The sequence below is a fragment of the Cryptotermes secundus genome, unplaced genomic scaffold (genome assembly GCF_002891405.2).
Source record: "Cryptotermes secundus unplaced genomic scaffold, Csec_1.0 scaffold1147, whole genome shotgun sequence".
Taxonomy (NCBI): Eukaryota; Metazoa; Arthropoda; class Insecta; order Blattodea; family Kalotermitidae; genus Cryptotermes; species Cryptotermes secundus.
Window position 1 is genome coordinate 57,910 of NW_019739233.1, and position 17,794 is coordinate 75,703.

The window sequence follows — 17,794 nt, forward strand, 5'->3', positions numbered from 1 at the left end:
GGCTGTGAAGGCCCATAGGGTTGTGAAACGTTAAAGGTCCCACACTATGTAGACAATTGGCTCAAAAATGGCGGTAAGATTGTTAGCCTTACACGCCAGCCGTGCTTTACTCCCCAGGAAAATTATTAAATTAATTCCTGGTACTCATTTCTGTTAGAGGCTGAGTAAACCCCAGGGCCTAGTGCTGCTGGTAGGATTAGGTCAGTTAAAAAAAATTCATTGAATTGTCAGATAATAAGAGCAACTTAAAATGAATGTATGAGCTGCATTATAAGAAGTTTGAGAAGCTTGGGGTGGTTTGCAAAAGTGGAAAGTGAGGGTGCCACTTTTACTTATTACCAGGGCCCGGATTTTGATGACCTGAAAATATTTAAACCATGACCGAAAAAATCCAGAAAAATGACCTAAAGGAGGAAAGAAAGAACACTTCGCTTCCATGTTATTTACATTTCAGAAAACATATGAAGAAAAATTCCCTAAAATGGCAAAAAATGACAAGAAATGCCCTTAAAAGTCCAAAAATTTACCAAAAAATTGCCCCCAAAATAAAAAAAGACCTTAAACCTAAAAATGTCAAAAAATGACAAACCTATAAAATTTACATTTCTGTAACCAGCAGCTCATATCCGAGATTTATATATTTAAGAGCATCGCATAGGATACAAAGAAAAAAAAGATGACATGTCATCAAAATCTGGGCTGTGCTTATTACACACTCACTGCATAAAGTACATTAAATGAATAGTTTCATGTCTGTCTTGTCTGCATGTTGTGTTTGTATTTCTGTAAATACTCGGTGAATTGAATGGAAGTTGATAATGAATCTGCACTGAAAGTTGCCAACTGAAAGTATCTATAACAGTCAGATATAACCCTCTGTTGGCACATAAAAAAGTAAAAGTATCCCTGTAACAGGCTGTGGAGGCTCATAGGGTTGTGAGATGTTGAGGTTCCTACATTTTCTAGACAATCAACTCCGAGATGGCAGCAAGGTTGTCAGCCCTACATACTGGCCACCCTTTACCCCCATGAACATTCCATTAATTTTCCTGGTACTCATTTCTGTTAGAGGCTGAGTCGACCCCAGGGCCATAGTGCGGCCGGAAGGATCAGGTCAATTGAAAAAAATCCAATGACCTCATCGGGACTTGAACCCGCGACCTTCTGGCTTGTAGCATAGTGCCTCAACGAACTAGGCTACCATGTGCCCCCTCTCTTGGCACATGAAGCACGTAATAAGACTTTTTCCGTGCATCCTGTTGTGTTATTATATACAATTCTTTATTGGAGTCTGTTATAACACAACAACATAATGGTCAAGGTCAACATTACCTTAGTTACATGTTTTGACTTTTAAAGCCATCATCAGCCAAAACACATGATTACTATATTCACACAGTATTGAACTGTAATTCCATTGTGATAGTAAAACTGGATACTTGATAACTGTTACATTATAAAATACAAGGTATAAAAATACAATGAATTATAAACTTATTATAAAAACTAAAGTTATGGAATAAAATATGGTTAAAGACTCTTCATGTGATATTGCAAATCATAAAATTGGTTGTTGCAATCTTGTTATATTCCCGCGGACATACAGCAGTATATTCAAGACTTGTACACATATAGTAAACTGCTTGGAGGCCTGTGGTATAGATGTAATATTATTTGACATTAATTGTTTAGCCAGTGCCTCATCTTACAGTGTATTTTGTCCGCTCCATAGGCTATATAGATTGCAACTGCAGTTGCATCTGTACCACGGGCCTCCAAGTTTACTATATGTATACAAGTCTTCAATATACCATTATGTCCACGGCAATACAACACGATTGCAACAACTGACTTCATGATATGCAATATCACATGAAGAATAAAATATTTATTCCATAACTTTAGTTTGTATAATAAGTTTATAATTCATTGTATTTTTATACCTTGTATTTTATAGTGTAACAGTTATCAAGTATCCAGCTTTACTGTCACAATGAAATTGCAGTTCCATAGTGTGTGAATATAGTAATCATGTGTTTGCCCGATGATGGCTTTAAAAGCCGAAACACGTAGCTAAGGTAATATTAACCTTGACCGTTATGTTGTTGTGTAACAACGGACTCCAATAAAGAATTGTATATCATTTTTTCTTTCCTTCTGTTAAATGCTTGAGGTCAGAATGTCTTATGTGTCGGACGGTTTAGCATTTGATGTTGGATGTTATGCCATAGTACAGGGTGGGCCAGACTCAATTAGGCAGTTTTTAATTAGATGTTATTTTTATTGATAAATGTTAACAGTTGCAATGGTTACAAAAATGGAATCGCACACACATAAGTCATTGATTTTCAAGATGCTGGTCAACCTGGGCACCACCTAAGTCAACACAGGCTTACAGACGCAAATCAACATTTTCACACGCCTTTCTACACATACTCACCGTAACTTTATTGAACACATGAACAACCACCTCATGCAGATGTTTCACACTGTCAGTGGGATTAGCGTACACCTTGTCTTTGAGGTAACCCCAAAGGAAAAAGTCTGGTGGGGTGATGTCAGATGATCGGGCTGGCCACTCCACAGGCCCTCGACGGCCAATCCAGCGTTGAGGGAAAAGCTTGCTGCAAGAACGCCTGAACAATATTGGTGAAGTGTGGTGGGGCCCCATCTTGCTGCCACCACAGTTCATCAAAATTCTCTCTCCTCTGAAGTTCTGGGATGACACTTTCCCCCAGCAACTTTAGGTAGGTTTTCCCCGTGACGCAACCTTCAAGGAAGAACGGGCCAATCAGTCCTTCGTACGTCATGCCGCCCCACACCATCACTCCCGGGGACTGGAAATCATATTCAATGATGGCACTGGGGTTCTCTGGCCGCCAAAACATGCAGTTGTGTTTGTTGACCGATCCTGATGTGTGAAATTTGGCCTCATCAGTCCAGACAGTATTCCGGACAAGGTCTGGGTTCTCCTGAAACTTGGTCAGCATCAACTCGGCGAACTCAAGTCACCTGTCGAAGTTGTCCTCATTAAGAACGTGAATAAGCTGTGGATTGTATGGCGTCAGCTTCATGTCACTCAAAACTCTCCACAAACTTGTCCTCGAAATGTCCAGTAGGGCCGACAAACGGCGGGTAGACTTCGATTTCTGAGGAGATGATGCCAGTTCCGCAGCAGCATGTTCTTGTGTGTCAGCAGTTCGGACAGTTCTCGGCTGACCAGGATTCTTGGGATTCAGAGCACTGGCAGTTTCATCAAACTGATTGTTTATTCGGACGATTGTGTCCCTGTGTACTGCTGGTGGTCCAGACTCTTCCAACATCCTGCACTGGACTTCTGATACATTGTTAGTAACTGAGAAAAGGTGCACACATTTTACACGCTGCTCAAGAGACAACCGTCTACTGGCCATGACGTTTCCTCGATGCGCACTAAGTAGGCAAAGTATTGACCTCGTTCACAGCATACCGTATGATGCTGCCATCTATCGACAACAAAAGGTACTTTCCCATTATCCCGTGTGTTGTTGGATTTGTTAGTTATTAATGATCAAAAACTGCCTAATTGAGTCTGGCCCACCCTGTACAATATATATGTGTGTGTGTGTGTGTGTGTGTGTGTGCGCGCGCGCGTGCGCATGCATGCGTGTAAGTAATACTGTGGCCAGTAGTCATCATGGAATATTAATGTTCTAAAGTGTTTTTCTATAAACATGTCTTTTAGGGGGAATGTCTATGTTGCAGGGGCATTCTCACAAATTTGTATGTGGGTCTAAATGTGTTCTAAATTAAGATCTTATATGCAATGACATACATAATTAATAGTCTTGATTCAAAATTTTGCATAATTTAGATCTCAGTTTCTCTTGCTTAAGCTGTGCTCTTCATTTAAGGTTATCTTTATTTTAGAGTTCAGAAATATTTTATTTCCCAGAATACTATATATGTGGGGTTCTGATATGTACTGTGAATTTCATGAAGCAGACTGAATTTTTCCAAGTTGTATTCACTGTGTAACATATACAAAATTTGCATGTGATAGAGACCTACCAGATCAGTCACTTCTCCAGCATAGAGGACATATCAGGTTTTTGGATAACCCATACCTGTGAAATTTAAAGGTTAACCAAAGTCGTGCAGTTAAACATGACAGGATGGTTGGAATGGGAATGAGTTGAAGAAATTGACCTACCCCATGTAGACATGTAGCTGCGTTTATGGTAAAAAGTAGAAAAAGAAACATATCTTTAACAAGAATAGCAGCAAGTGTGTGTAAATTGATAAGTATTAACACTGATGCTGTATCCTGCAACTTAAATCAATTTTTAGTGGTCACCAAATGCTATTGCCGTACATCCATGAACTAAATGATGTGTGGCAAACGTATACCTTGAATTTTGTTTTATCTTTTAGTATCAATATGAGAATATTTTTACTTCAAATTCAGTTTGGTTAAGCAGTTGTGAAGATGTTGGATCGATGTTTTCATGACCAGATGTTGTCTTTACAAAGTATTCACCAAAGGAGAGCCAGATGTTTAGAAATAACGAAATGTATAAATTTCATGTAACTGTGGCAGTGATGATAATTAAAATCTAACTGCTGCTTATCGAAGTATTTCCATATTGAACCACAGTATCCAGATTTTCATTTTCTATGGAATTATTGAATTACAATTGTCTCTGTACATAATACTCTACATTCATGCATGTCAGATGACATGCCTTTTTAAATGCAGCTAGAAGTGAAGAATCTTGTCATGTATTTGGGTAAGTATGGTAAATTATACACCTCATTTTCATGATATTTCACCTAATTATTCTGTAATTCCAAGGAGTACTTTTTGAGTGATTTCATTTGAAATTTAACAGGTAATTGAAGCTCGCCGAAATGCTGGAGCTAACCACTTGCTGCCAGAGTTGCTTGTTCATTACGACCCAGAGGTGTGTCTGTCCCCAACGCAGCTGGGACCAGATACATTGGTAGATCAGTTAGCTGTTACAGAGAGTCTCAAAGGAGCAGGCTTTGATGTGGCGAGGCTTCAGCAGGTGACACCCTATGGGGCTGGTGGCCCACCTGGTGGTAGCATGGGCCCTAGGCACTCTTGGGTTGAGACTGGGATGCGGGCCAGTGCAGCAGATTTGAATTCATTTCAAATGGAAGTGGACAGTGTTTCATCCTCACCTGGAGTACAGAAGGTATATATACATACATTTATCTATTCCTCAGAATGTTCATATTATATCATATCATATATTTATCCTACGGGCATTTAAATTCCGGTAATGGCAGCCATACAGAATAAATTTAAATACCCGCGATTATAAAGCCATAAAAACTGTAATCATTTACTAAATTTGCTCCTATTTCTGCAATTTCTGTGATAAACGAACGAAATAAACGCTGTTTTTTTCTCGAAATAATATAGAATCAGATATTGTAATTTACAGATTGCATAAAACATGTTAAGATTTTTACACTGGCTCCAAATAAGAAATTCCCCAGTTTTGTTAGTTTCTCTACAAGAATTCATAGGTTCTCGGAACGCTTGAATGCAGGCAGATGCATGACCACTTGTGCAAGTTGGCAACACAGCGGATGTTGTGTCTATAGAGTTTATCGGAGTCTAAATGACGTACTTCTTCTGGAATGAGGACAGTGGACGAGTGATATAAACTCACGTGTTATTTATAGAGCTCTGCTAAATAATATGTGTACTATGTAAGTTTTGAGGTTTTCACGGCGATGACAATGAAGAAAGTTGTCTTCTGGGTTTAGGCACCGTGTATTCTTCGTTTTGGCCGACGTTTCGGAGGAACGTAGCGCCTCCATCTTCAGAGCAGTTGAATAGCTGCGGAGAGCAGTAGCTGTGGTGATAGGATGTGGAAGGTGCTGCTTATATACGAAGTAGGCAGGGGGGGTGGTTAGGGAGAACGGACCAATGGGAGCAGTGGAGAGCGATTAAGGCCATATATGGTGTGTGACTAAGGGAGAGGGGAACGGCCAGTGAGTACAGGAAACTTCAGGTCAGTAGCACTAGGAAGTGCGGTAGTCAAGAAAACCCGGTAGGTTGAGGACAGGCTATTGACGTCAATGACATGACGAAGAACTGGTGTGGCTAGTAGGATTCTCTTGAGGGAAAGGATGTTTCACGTCTGTCGAGATTATTGAGAGCGATAAAGACCATATGATCCCCCTCTCCCTTAGTCACACACCATATATGGCCTTAATCGCTCTCCACTGCTCCCATTGGTCCGTTCTCCCTAACCACCCCCCCTGCCTACTTCGTATATAAGCAGCACCTTCCACATCCTATCACCACAGCTACTGCTCTCCGCAGCTATTCAACTGCTCTGAAGATGGAGGCGCTACGTTCCTCCGAAACGTCGGCCAAAACGAAGAATACACGGTGCCTAAACCCAGAAGACAACTTTCTTCAATATGTGTACTGTTCATATACAGTTCAAGGCTAGCATTCTTTATGCATGCGTTGCCGTACCGACACACAGCGTAATAGCTTAGTGGCTGGAAGCGTTCAGTCGAGTGTAATTTCAAAGTTTGATCGTAACATGTGGTCATGTCGTTTGGAATATTCTGACATATTTCAGCTCATCAATGACTCCGATTCAGATTGCTGTACTGACAATTCTGAGAGTGACGTTGAAGGTAGCGAATCATAAAGTGATTTCGAAGAAGACCCATCATCTTCGTCGACAACCTGGGGACCACCACACCAGCGTGGCACGAGGAGTGTGAATAATTATTAAGGTGAAGCTGTGGGCAAACTGTGGCAAACAGTTATAGCATCTGTTGTCGAACCTGGAAGTGGACAAATAAGCTATTTTTCCATCTCCTTGATCTGAACAGTTACATCCTGTTGTCACACAGAGAATTTCATCTCGCTCTTGTGCGGAACATGCTGGAAGGGGTCCACCTCGCCATCAACGGCCAGGGGTCGAACCCCTGCCGTTTTATGGGAGATATCTCGATTATAGAAGGCCGACTTCCTCTACTTCGCAGTTGAGGTGTCGTGTGTGCTTTTCGCGTGGGAGACGAAAGATCGTCCGGACAAAGTGTGTGAAGTGCGAAATCGGACTCTGCATTTCCGGATTTTTTTGAGAATTCCACACGAAGGCAACATTCCGGCAGATGACGCAGGTGGGAAGACAGACCCTCCATTCAGATGGTGGCCAAAAATTACATAAGTAGAACATCATTTTCTACGTTAAAATTTAATTTTATATAACGTTCGCACGCGCGGACTGTGCGACCCCATATGGGGTCATTCGTACCGCTGACTTTATTTTTGCGACGCCATATGGCGTCTTTAGTAGTTTAAAGGTTAACATTTTGACTGCTCTGCTCTTAATATCTTCATTTCATATTTTGTTTGAGATATCATTTATTTCTTGTAACATGTGTAAGTTAGTAACAGATTTTATTTTATTGTATTTTTTTGGTTATTTGATGATACGTTCACTATTGAGAGTATATAGAATAAGGTGATAGGGCCAAAGATGGTGAATAAAAGGATTTGGAAGGAAGGATAAACCCCTGCCAGTCCCAGAAGGACATTGCCATCACTTTTCCTGCCGAACGGCTCATCCGCGCTCTCTTGGGTTTGGGAGAACTGGTATGCCGCCACTTGCATGATGACTGCTGGGACTTGGGAATGAAGTAGTGCACCCATGTTTCATTGGTGGTCACTACAGACTTCAAAAATGCATCACCGTTGTCTTCAAACTACTGTAGGAGACGATTGACAGCTTGTATGTGCACAATTTTGTTCACGTCTGTCAAAGTGCGTGGTACCCACCGTGCATTCACCTTGCAATAGTGCAGGTGTTATTTCATGATGTCTTCTACACTACCAACACTGTTGGACAGCATTGCTCCAAGTTCCTTGATAGTGATGTGCCTATTCTCAGGAATAAGCGCGTCTGCATGATCAGTGTTTGGCTCGGTGATGGATGTTTGCGGCCGATGATCATGCGGTTCATTCTCCACATGTTCTCTGCCCTCTCTGATGCACTTACACCACTCAAACACACGGGTCTGTGAGAGACACTCTTACCCATACTGTTGATGGAGTCTGTGGTGAATTTCAGCAGATGGGACGTTTCCTCCAACAAGGAATTTGATCACAATGCATTGTTCCACGCTCTGCAATACCTTCTGTTTGCTCATCACTCTAGCAACTCCCAGACAGGACTGAACAGGTTCTAACCCGAACAGGAGGGAGGGTGGAGGTTGTGGCTTCACTCTCTCAAGGTCGCACAGCTGCTGCGCATTGCGGCTTGTTTACATACAAATCAGTCCCAGTCATATTTGAACCATCTTGTATGTAGCGAAGTTGAAAACAGACAGAGAGTTCAAGGAAAAGAAGCAAATGGTTCTGTTTGACTGATTAGTGAAATAACATGATATCTAAATTAGTGTATTCACATTTACATTCTTATTGTGTTCAAACAGTCATATTTAAATGGTTCTCCAAAGTTATAATATTGTCACATAGTATCTGTGTAACTATAGATGTGATTTGGATTGGCAGTTAGATGTATTGACCATTTACAGGTCATAACTACAAATAACACTATTGCTATTTGCACACTTTTCAGTTCACTGTAGCACACAGTCTAGTAGGCATTTCCTGGTAGCAGCTCCAACAATGACTATTCCTCTGCCACTGGCTTAGATCCTCTCTTCACAGACTCCCGCACAGAACAGACTCTCAGCTGACATGGTCCCTTATAACATCTCAGTATGGACACATAGAAAACACATACCTTCCATTGTTGTAGTCCAACTGTTGCATTAAGAATCTTCTGTCTAGCATTGGGAACATGTTTACCGAGCCATTGCCCAGACACAACCCTGGTATATCTGTCCATCTCATGGTCATTGCATAGCAACAGGTCTTTGTGCCACATTACTCCCTCCTTAAGGCTATTCTTCCCAAATAGCCTACAGGAATACTGCCATGTCTTCTTTTTTGAGGGCTGTGCTTGTGACATCTGTGATCAGTCTCACCTTTCTACCTGTGGCTCAGTTTACATGGTGTTTGCTATGTGACAGCTCTTGCTGCTCCCTTCTGAAGACTACTTCTCCCAAGCAGTTTCCTCATAGGGTAGCAATTGGCCCAGGTGTACTACCATCAGCCTTCTTTTCTGCAGTGTGACCCACAACAGGATGCAAACAATGAAGACCTTACTGTCTCTCTGTACAAGCAAACTACCTAGAGTGGCAAGTGCACCTACATCTCTAGCTCTTACTCTGTGTGCAGTCTCCTCTGTTGTTTCCAAAGTGACTGACTCCACCATGATGCCCAGTCATTCACTCCCTGTAACCTGATGGAAAACCCAACTTCTTGCCTCATAACCTCTGCTCCAAAAGTCTGCCTGATGATCTTGTTCAAAGTTCTGTTATTTTCTAGATGTAGCTGCTGTCTCATGCTTAAGTCCCTTATTCCAGTGATGCCTTCCAGTTTCTCCCAATGTCTCTTCCTGAACATCCATTCTCTCTTGGTTCTTGGTACATTCTTGTTCTTGTCTTATCACTGACAGCCATGTCCATTATGCCATGTAGAGTTGGTCATCCCTCTGCAGGCGGCACCGAACTTCTTCTAGGACCCACCATTGCCCTGTGTCCATTTCTTTGGCTCTTGGCAGTGCCCTACAGATAGATGCTGGTCCCCACACTTTGTTAGTGCTCCAAAAGTTTCCACTATGGTCTCTTCCATGGGGACTTCCTTATGCACTGCTACAGACATCGGTTTTCTCTAGGCATTCATGCTTGCTGCCATTTTCCTGATGTGCATCCATCTTGGCTATTATTTCTTCTTGGCCAGCCTCTGTCCGGGCTTCATGGATATTCATCTGAGAGATGAGAGTACTTCAAAGGGCCTCAGACTTCTCATCATTGGCTTCTATCATGGCTTCCATCGTGGCCAGCATTTCTTCTTCAAGAGTTTTTGACTGACTCATTTCTGCTTTCAGGTGTTCTTGGCTGGCCCCTGTTCCCTTTAAGTTGGTGTCCATTCTGTCGTCGTTGTTCTGTATTATAGCTTGCAACCTTGCTGTCATTTCTTCTTGGTTAGTTCTTAGTTCAGCATTCATTTCAGCTAGCATTCGTGCTATCCGTTCAGTCTCCATAGTCTGGCGGTATAGTGATCTAGTGAAGTTTCCAATGCAACCACTTCTGACACCATTGTCACATAGTATGTGCATGACTATAGGTGAGGTTTGGATTGGCAGTTAAATTTATTGATCACTTACAGGTTGTAACTACAAATAACTAGAACAGTAATCCTATTGGTACACTTTACAGTTCACTAGAGCAAAATGCTCGAAACTTTCTCCCATCCAGGGTAGGTACAATAGGTCAGTTAGTGACCAGCATACCAAGTGGAGTCAGTCTCACCCTGCCCCGCATGAAATAAAAGAAATTAAAGTCTGTGGACACTTAAACCTGTAATCTTTGAATTTCATGAGATAATTTCATAACAGAACTTCTTCACTGCCTGAGTAACTATGAACTTTGTCTTTCCTGTTATGACGTCTAGTCTGCTTGGATGTTACCAGTTTCTTGGATGAACTCACAGGCTCCATATTTGGGCAGAAGTATAACCTGAAAACAGAAGCAGCAGGTTTCTCCAAAACATTGGTAACCACCCACAATCTAAATCTGAAAACTGAAAACCCCAAATCACATATAACTCTCAGCTGCTTGATGGAAGGCCAACCTTGTATTAGATTGTCATACTCTCCAGTTTTTATTTTCATGTATAATATTCATAAATGTTTTTGTTTAGAAACACCCAGAAGAAGAATTAACATTTGAATCAATGAAGAAACTTCTGTCAGAACCAGCAGAGAATGCTAAGGAGGCAGAAGAAGAGAGAAGGCTACAGCTGAGTGAGACTTTCCGTACAGCAGATTTCCATGATTTGGTGGATCGCACACATGCTAATGTGAGTCATATCACCTGTTAACATGAGGTTACAGTTATCTGATGTGTCTTTAATGGGATTGCATGGACATTCATTTTTTTCATGAATTATCCAGACCAAGTTGAGGACTGAACCATTTGCTTATCATTAGGATTGTTCTATAGTAAAATACACCATTTTCGACATACTATTTTAATACATTATACAGTAATTCGTATCTTTCCCAGTTCAATGCCTTATGTACATGGCATGAAAATTTAATTCCTTGAATGGCCACAGTGTGTCACTGGCATATTGAGTCAGGCAAACTCATGTACCAAACCATTCTTGGACATGTTCCAATTTGGATTTACATAAGCCACAGACCAAATGAGTCATTCACTCCAAAGCAGCAAAGGAAGTTGTACGTGTCCTTTGTATACTGTTGGTGGAAAAATGAGTGACAAGAATCTGGAGCAGCAGATAATCATAAAGTTTTGAGAAGATTGGCAAAAGTGCTAGTGAAACGTTAGACATATTGACAGTGGCATATAATGAATACACTAAGAAAAAATCGAGTGTTTTTGAATTGCATAGGCCGTTAAAGGAAGGGCGAGAAGATGTGCAAGATGACCCAAGGAGTGGGCAGCCAAAAACACAAAGGACAGCTGCAAATGTGGACAGAGTATGAACTTTGGTGCTCTCAGATTTAAAATTAAGTGTGAGACTAATAGCAGAAGAATTGAATATGAATAGGGAAACAGTGAGACAGATTATTATGGAGGATTTGGGAATGAGAAAAATTTCTGGAAAGATGGTGCCTCTAATCTTGACAGATTACCAGAAACATCAGCTTCACATTTCATCTGATCTTTTACACAATGCAGAGATGTTCTTAGGGTCATTACTAGTGATGAAACGTGCTGTTTTCAATATGACCCAGGAACAAAACGCCAGAGCACGCAGTGGAAAACACAGAATTCACCTCGGCCAAAAAGGCAGGCATGTCTAGCTCACAGTTCAAGACCATGCTTGTCTGTTTCTTCAATCACAAGGGACTAGTTCACTATTAATTCTTTGCACAGAACAACCGGTGAAGCAACAGTGTTATTCGGAAGTGCTGACAAGGTTATGGGTATCTGTTGGGAAGAAAAGACCCAAATTTTGGCCTGACAAGTGGATTCTCCACAATGACAGTGTCTGTACGCATAATGCGTTAAGAGTTTGCAAATTGCTGGCTAAGAAATCAATTACAGACTGGACCATCCACCTTATTTACCTGACTTAGCCCCCTGTGATTTTTGGCTCTTTCCAAAATTAAAAAATTCCCTGAAGGGACAAAGATTTGCTGACATTCAGCGCAATGTGATGTTACTGCAAGGTATTCTGGAAAACGATTTTCAAGACTGTTTCTGGCAGTGACAACATTGTCTCACAAAGCGCGTAGCTTCACAAGGAGAGTATTTTGAAGGCGACAGCAGCCGCTAGTGCACAGATAAGCAAAGTTTGCTTTCACAGGGCCAGTCCAGGAATTAAATTGTCGCACCTTGTACTCTGACCAGCGCTCTCATCTTGAATAGAGGTTAAGAATGTGTGGAGTCATACCTCCACTCACCATATGTTGTCAGGGTGTGATGTTTAATTAACATAGTGACTCTTTTACCTTACCTTACTTTGACTCCATTATTATTATTTTAAAATTTATTACATATCATGTTCTAGAGGATCTTCCTCTTGTAAGTTCTGTATCTGGCTGATTGGCACAGGAGTAATGTAGCCACTACAACTTGAATGTACTTTGTTTTAATTTGGCAACTTGCAAATTATCCAGAGTGAAGTTGTCATGGTCTCTTCAGTCAATCCCAGCAAATGCCAAGGTAACACTTTAAAAGAGGCTATTCTTACCAGTAACTGAGCAAGTCTGCTGAAGTGGTAACACTTGTGATACTTGCATTATGGAGATGAGTAGTTCAAATCTCAGACAGGAGACTGACTCCTAAACATTTTTGTTTTTGTTTTTGTTTTTTTTTTTTTTGTCTGCAAAGAGTCAAGGCAAATATCAGGATAGTACCATGGAAATATTCTGTGACTTCCTGCTCCTGAGTCCTTTCATATTCACTGAACACTATTATCATTCAACACCAAGTAACCAGTACAGTTGGTATATTATTGCTAACTCATTAAGACAGTGGTAAACATATGTTCCACCTGTTTCAACATTAAAAAGGTACATTTTTCCCACAGAATATTTATGTGTGTTGTATGATTCTCATAGAAAACGTGTTCATTTCCCTGTGCAGCAGTATCCAATTTGTCTTTATCATTGAGATACAGTTACAGTGTGTTTCTTGAGAGGTAGGAGCTGAATTTTTAAATATTTTTAGAAAAACTTTGTGCTTCAAAGGTTAACCAATTGTTAACTAACATTGTTTCTGAGGCATGGTCAGCCACCCTGTCCTTACAGTTCTGAGATTCACATTTAGATAACCAAGAAATGAGAGCCTTGTGCTCTTCTCTTGCCTTTCTTTGACCAAAGAATGTATTTTATGTCTTGATCACTAAATAATATCTAAAATTAAGATATTAAGTTGGTAATTGGTAAACAGCATGCTATTTAAATATAGCTGTAAAGCAGGATCCCATTTAAAATAGTCTTCAAGTGGTTAAATAACATATGCTCCATTCATCTTCACAGTTCATCATTTTGTATTTAATTTCTTCTGTGTAATGTGTCATAAAATGACTGGATGACCAACCATATTACAGTATACTCACAGTTATCTGGTATCCAAGCATTTGGAATTCTCATGCCACCAGTAAACATTTGAAAGAAAATGTACAATTTTTATAATGTTACTTCGAACAAAATGTTGCAGTACACATATGTTCACCCATCAGACATTAATTTTCCCAGGCACCACTAGCAGCATTGCATGTCATCCCTCCTCCTTGCAGGTGCCATTACAGCTGTCATTACAGCTGTAGTCCCTGGTTACAATAGAGGCTAGTTGACTTGCTGATCACATCGCGGTATATCTGAAGTCTGTCATCCATCATTCTGCTGCATTACCTAGGGAGACTTCACACAAGAACTGAAGTGAAAAATATATTGTTTTGACCTTGAAACAGAAAATAGAAATATATAAAAGACTAGAAAAGTTTGAAAATCAAGTGAAAATTGGGCCCCCATAAGTTTCTTTTGTGCAGCCAGGATATTATATGACTAGAACATAGCATTCTCAATACATGCCAGATAATGGGGAGTTTACTGTAATGTAAATATCAGCTCTTTGTAATTTAAAATAAAAATGCAGAATGGAAAACAAAAACTGTTGACTGTATCTCATTATAGGGGGCATTTTGTACACATAGTCTGATAGTTGTGGGATTACGTCCTCTACATCTTCCAAATTCACCTTCCTCACCATTTCACACATGTATAGTACTTTGTGCTTGGAAGGTTATTGATGTTTGTTATTTATTACAGTCCTTTGTGCATTCTTTCAGAATGACGTACTCCAGAATAAGCTGAATGAAATCTTTAGCAAGTTGTCAACAGGTTTGTCAGATGGGATTCGCCCCCCAGCAACTCCCACTCCAGGAACAAAGCAGGATAATGATCCCCTGCGTACTAACAATCCACCAGCATATGAAGTTCTGTTTCCAGAGCTGTTTATGTATTGATTGCATCATCAGTATAGACGTATGATGTCAGTTCAGATATCTTCCTTTGAATGTAATCTTAAATAGACACCGTTATGATCATAGTTAATTCTTAATGGAAACTTCCTTATTCTGAACAGTAAAAGGATTCTTGTTATTGTACTTGCTTTTATGAAAGCTGCTGTTTTTTATTTTTATTATTATTATTATCATCATTGTCATATCTTCGTCGTCATCTTTGTCGTCATCGTTGTCATCATCATCATACCATATGGTGAGATTCACTATACATCAAGAGGATCTGTATTTTCATTGTCATGTTTGAAACACAGCCTGATGTGCACCAGTGCTCTATGTGAAATGTACTCAAGAACACCTGTTCCACAGCTCTTTGCAGCTTGTGATTTTTGTGATTCTGGTGCACAGCACTTATTCCTTGTTAATGTCGCACAATGCTATGATCAGGACTATGTGGTGGTCAGGATAATGGTGCAGGAGATGCACTGTTACTGCCTGGTAACTTTAGCCGTGCGGAAAGGCAAACGCTGTTGTGGGGCACGCGAAGCTATACCCTTGCTGTGGGGCCGTTCAGAGCTACTCCCCGAGTGGAAAACATTGCCTTGGAGACCAGGAGTAGATATCACGGAATCGATACAGTGCGGTGGAGCGAAAGCACTAGCTTATCGCACTTCCGGCCGGCATGACACCATATCACAATGGCAATATGTACAATGCATGACATAATAAGAAACACAGTAACTGTACAGTAGGCACTACAGTGTACACTATTATAAAACAAACACTACAGAACAATACCTTACAGTCCTCGACAATGCACGTCGAATCCACAATGTACTGGCTCGGTGCACTCAGTCTGAATTGGCAGACGATGAATCACTACAAGCACTGTCTGTGTCATCCTCACCATCAGTATCACCCTGCAGATTGATGATTATTTCTTCTATCACATCCGGCACAATGCCATCTTTCTCCCAGTACAGTTTTTCTTGCGATTCCACGTGGTGACAGAAACCAGCCAAGTTGTCTGCCATAACCTCTTGTATGGCTTCATTTGTCACTTCCAGTAATTTTGCAAGTGACAGATCCGCTGTTACATTATGCTCTCTGACTATCCATTTTATTTTCACCCATGCGAGCTTGATCGGATTGAGATCACACGTATACGGCAGCAAACGGATCACAGAATGCTCATGTCCGGACAGAATGGAATCGATCTTGAACACTTTCTCTTTCGGTTTTAGGGAAAGTGTTTGATTGTAGAGGTCATTCTTCCACATACTCTCATTACAGTCGACACCCTTGTGACGTAGCCATGATATCATATCCTTCTTGAGTGAGTAAGGCATTGGTGGCTTGTCTATTTTGACACAGTGGTATGGGGCATTGTCTGCAACAATGACGGACTATGGAGGAATATGGGGAACTAATTTTTCTGTCAGCCATTTCTGAAAGTTATGACCATTCATCTGACCGTGGTAATCACCTGTTGCACCACCAGCCTTGTAGACAAGTTTGGCCTCTGGAATTAAACCGTTCGAGGTCCCTGCATGTAGTATTATGAGTCTGTTAGCAGAGTTAACATTTTCCTGGACTCCAATGACGTCATCACTCTGCCAACACTTTCAAAACGTCAGGTTGCTGTCTACCCACGTCTCATCGATGTACACGATTGATCGTCCTTCCTCACGATACTGCTTTATTTTAACCAAGTATTTACTTCGCCAATTCACAATGTTCTGTCTTTCAATCAAAATTTTGCGCTTTGACTGATATCGCTGCCATCTAAACCCCATGCTTTTAATAATTCTGTGCAAAGACGTTTCTCCCCAAGGAAAATTTATTTTGCTTTTAATTATTGGCAAAAGCTTGGGGATGGTGGGCACTCATTTCTCCTGTATATAGAAATTGTGAATTTCATTTCTAATAACGCATATATCGAAGTCATCTACACACACAACACTGCGAGAAATGCATCTTCTCTTCTTCCCTGGTGATACTCCAGCATATACAGCAGCACGTTCCGTAGCTTTCGGGAGCGGCAATAACAAATGTTTACTCAGCTCTTCCTCGTTGCATATCTCTACAATATTAGCTATTACTTCCCCGGCCTGACTATGAATTGTTCCGTGCCATTGTCGGTGTGCCGTGATAGTGACAAGAACACCACGTACATAATACAATCGCTATGACTGGTACCAACTAACAAGCAACACAACGTACTATACACCTGATCACACTCCAAGACGCTATATTCCAAACTGGTAGTACCCACGCTGACATAGGCTGACAAGACTGCTCCCCCCGCTCCACGAGAGATGGTATGACCCCTCTACCGCGGCTAAAGATATGAGGCAGTAACAGTAGGTGGGCTACAGCCAGTCCAGCAGCAATGTCATGAACGGTGAGGGTGAAATATGCAGTTGTCATGATTTGCTGCAGCCACACATCGTCCTTTAGTTCTCTTGGCTTGATCTGTGGCATTAACCACGCCTCTGACATTTCTACTTAAGATGGTACATTAACTGTTGATGTCATACCAGCCCATAACACCAAATGTGATTGGTTACATTCCAACCCCACTATCAAATGTGGATTTGCATTTCAGTCACAGGTACTGCAATAAATTGTGCACTCATTGATGAAGAGAACCTTTATGTGGAATGTGGTATTCAGGAAATTGTCCAGCAGTGCATGACAGGTCCAATTGCAGCAATTCGTGTTAGCATCAAACAATTCATATGTGAATTTTGGGCTATGTGGCTTCAAATTCATGTCTTTCTTCATGTGATCTTATATTGTAGACCTTGACACACCGAACAATGCTGATCATTTCAACATCTGTTTCTAGTGGAATGCTCAACTTAGGCGGAAACAGCTGCATGTATGGTCAAGTGCATTTTCCTTCACCCACTCCACTGTCAGTCCTTGATACTTCTGAAGGGAAAGCACACATTTCTTCCAGTCTATCAGTGTCACTTTTTGTGGCAGCACCTTGTTGAATGGTTCATGGAACACTATTGTCTCTTTGACCATTGTTTTGCCTGTGCATGATCTCTGGTGCACTCATATGCTTGCTATTAACCACTCTTCAACTGAATACATGCTGGTATTGGCCATAATCAGAACACTATCTAACTATGCCCTACAAGCATGTCCAACTGACAGTGTTGCCACACACCACTT

At 41.0% G+C, this 17,794-nt stretch overlaps 1 protein-coding gene across 1 annotated transcript in view; it reads left to right on the top strand.

The window, feature by feature from the left end:
* The window catches only part of LOC111871822 (protein EFR3 homolog cmp44E), a gene marked incomplete at its 5' end in the record, with an annotated part of 61,731 nt that extends 44,937 nt beyond the window's left edge, over nucleotides 1-16,794 (top strand). The window contains 3 exon segments of the mRNA XM_033754424.1: nucleotides 4,872-5,198; nucleotides 10,811-10,969; nucleotides 14,435-16,794. Of these exon segments, the coding sequence (XP_033610315.1) occupies nucleotides 4,872-5,198; nucleotides 10,811-10,969; nucleotides 14,435-14,611 (663 nt within the window).
* Nucleotides 16,795-17,794: the final 1,000 nt, after the last annotated feature.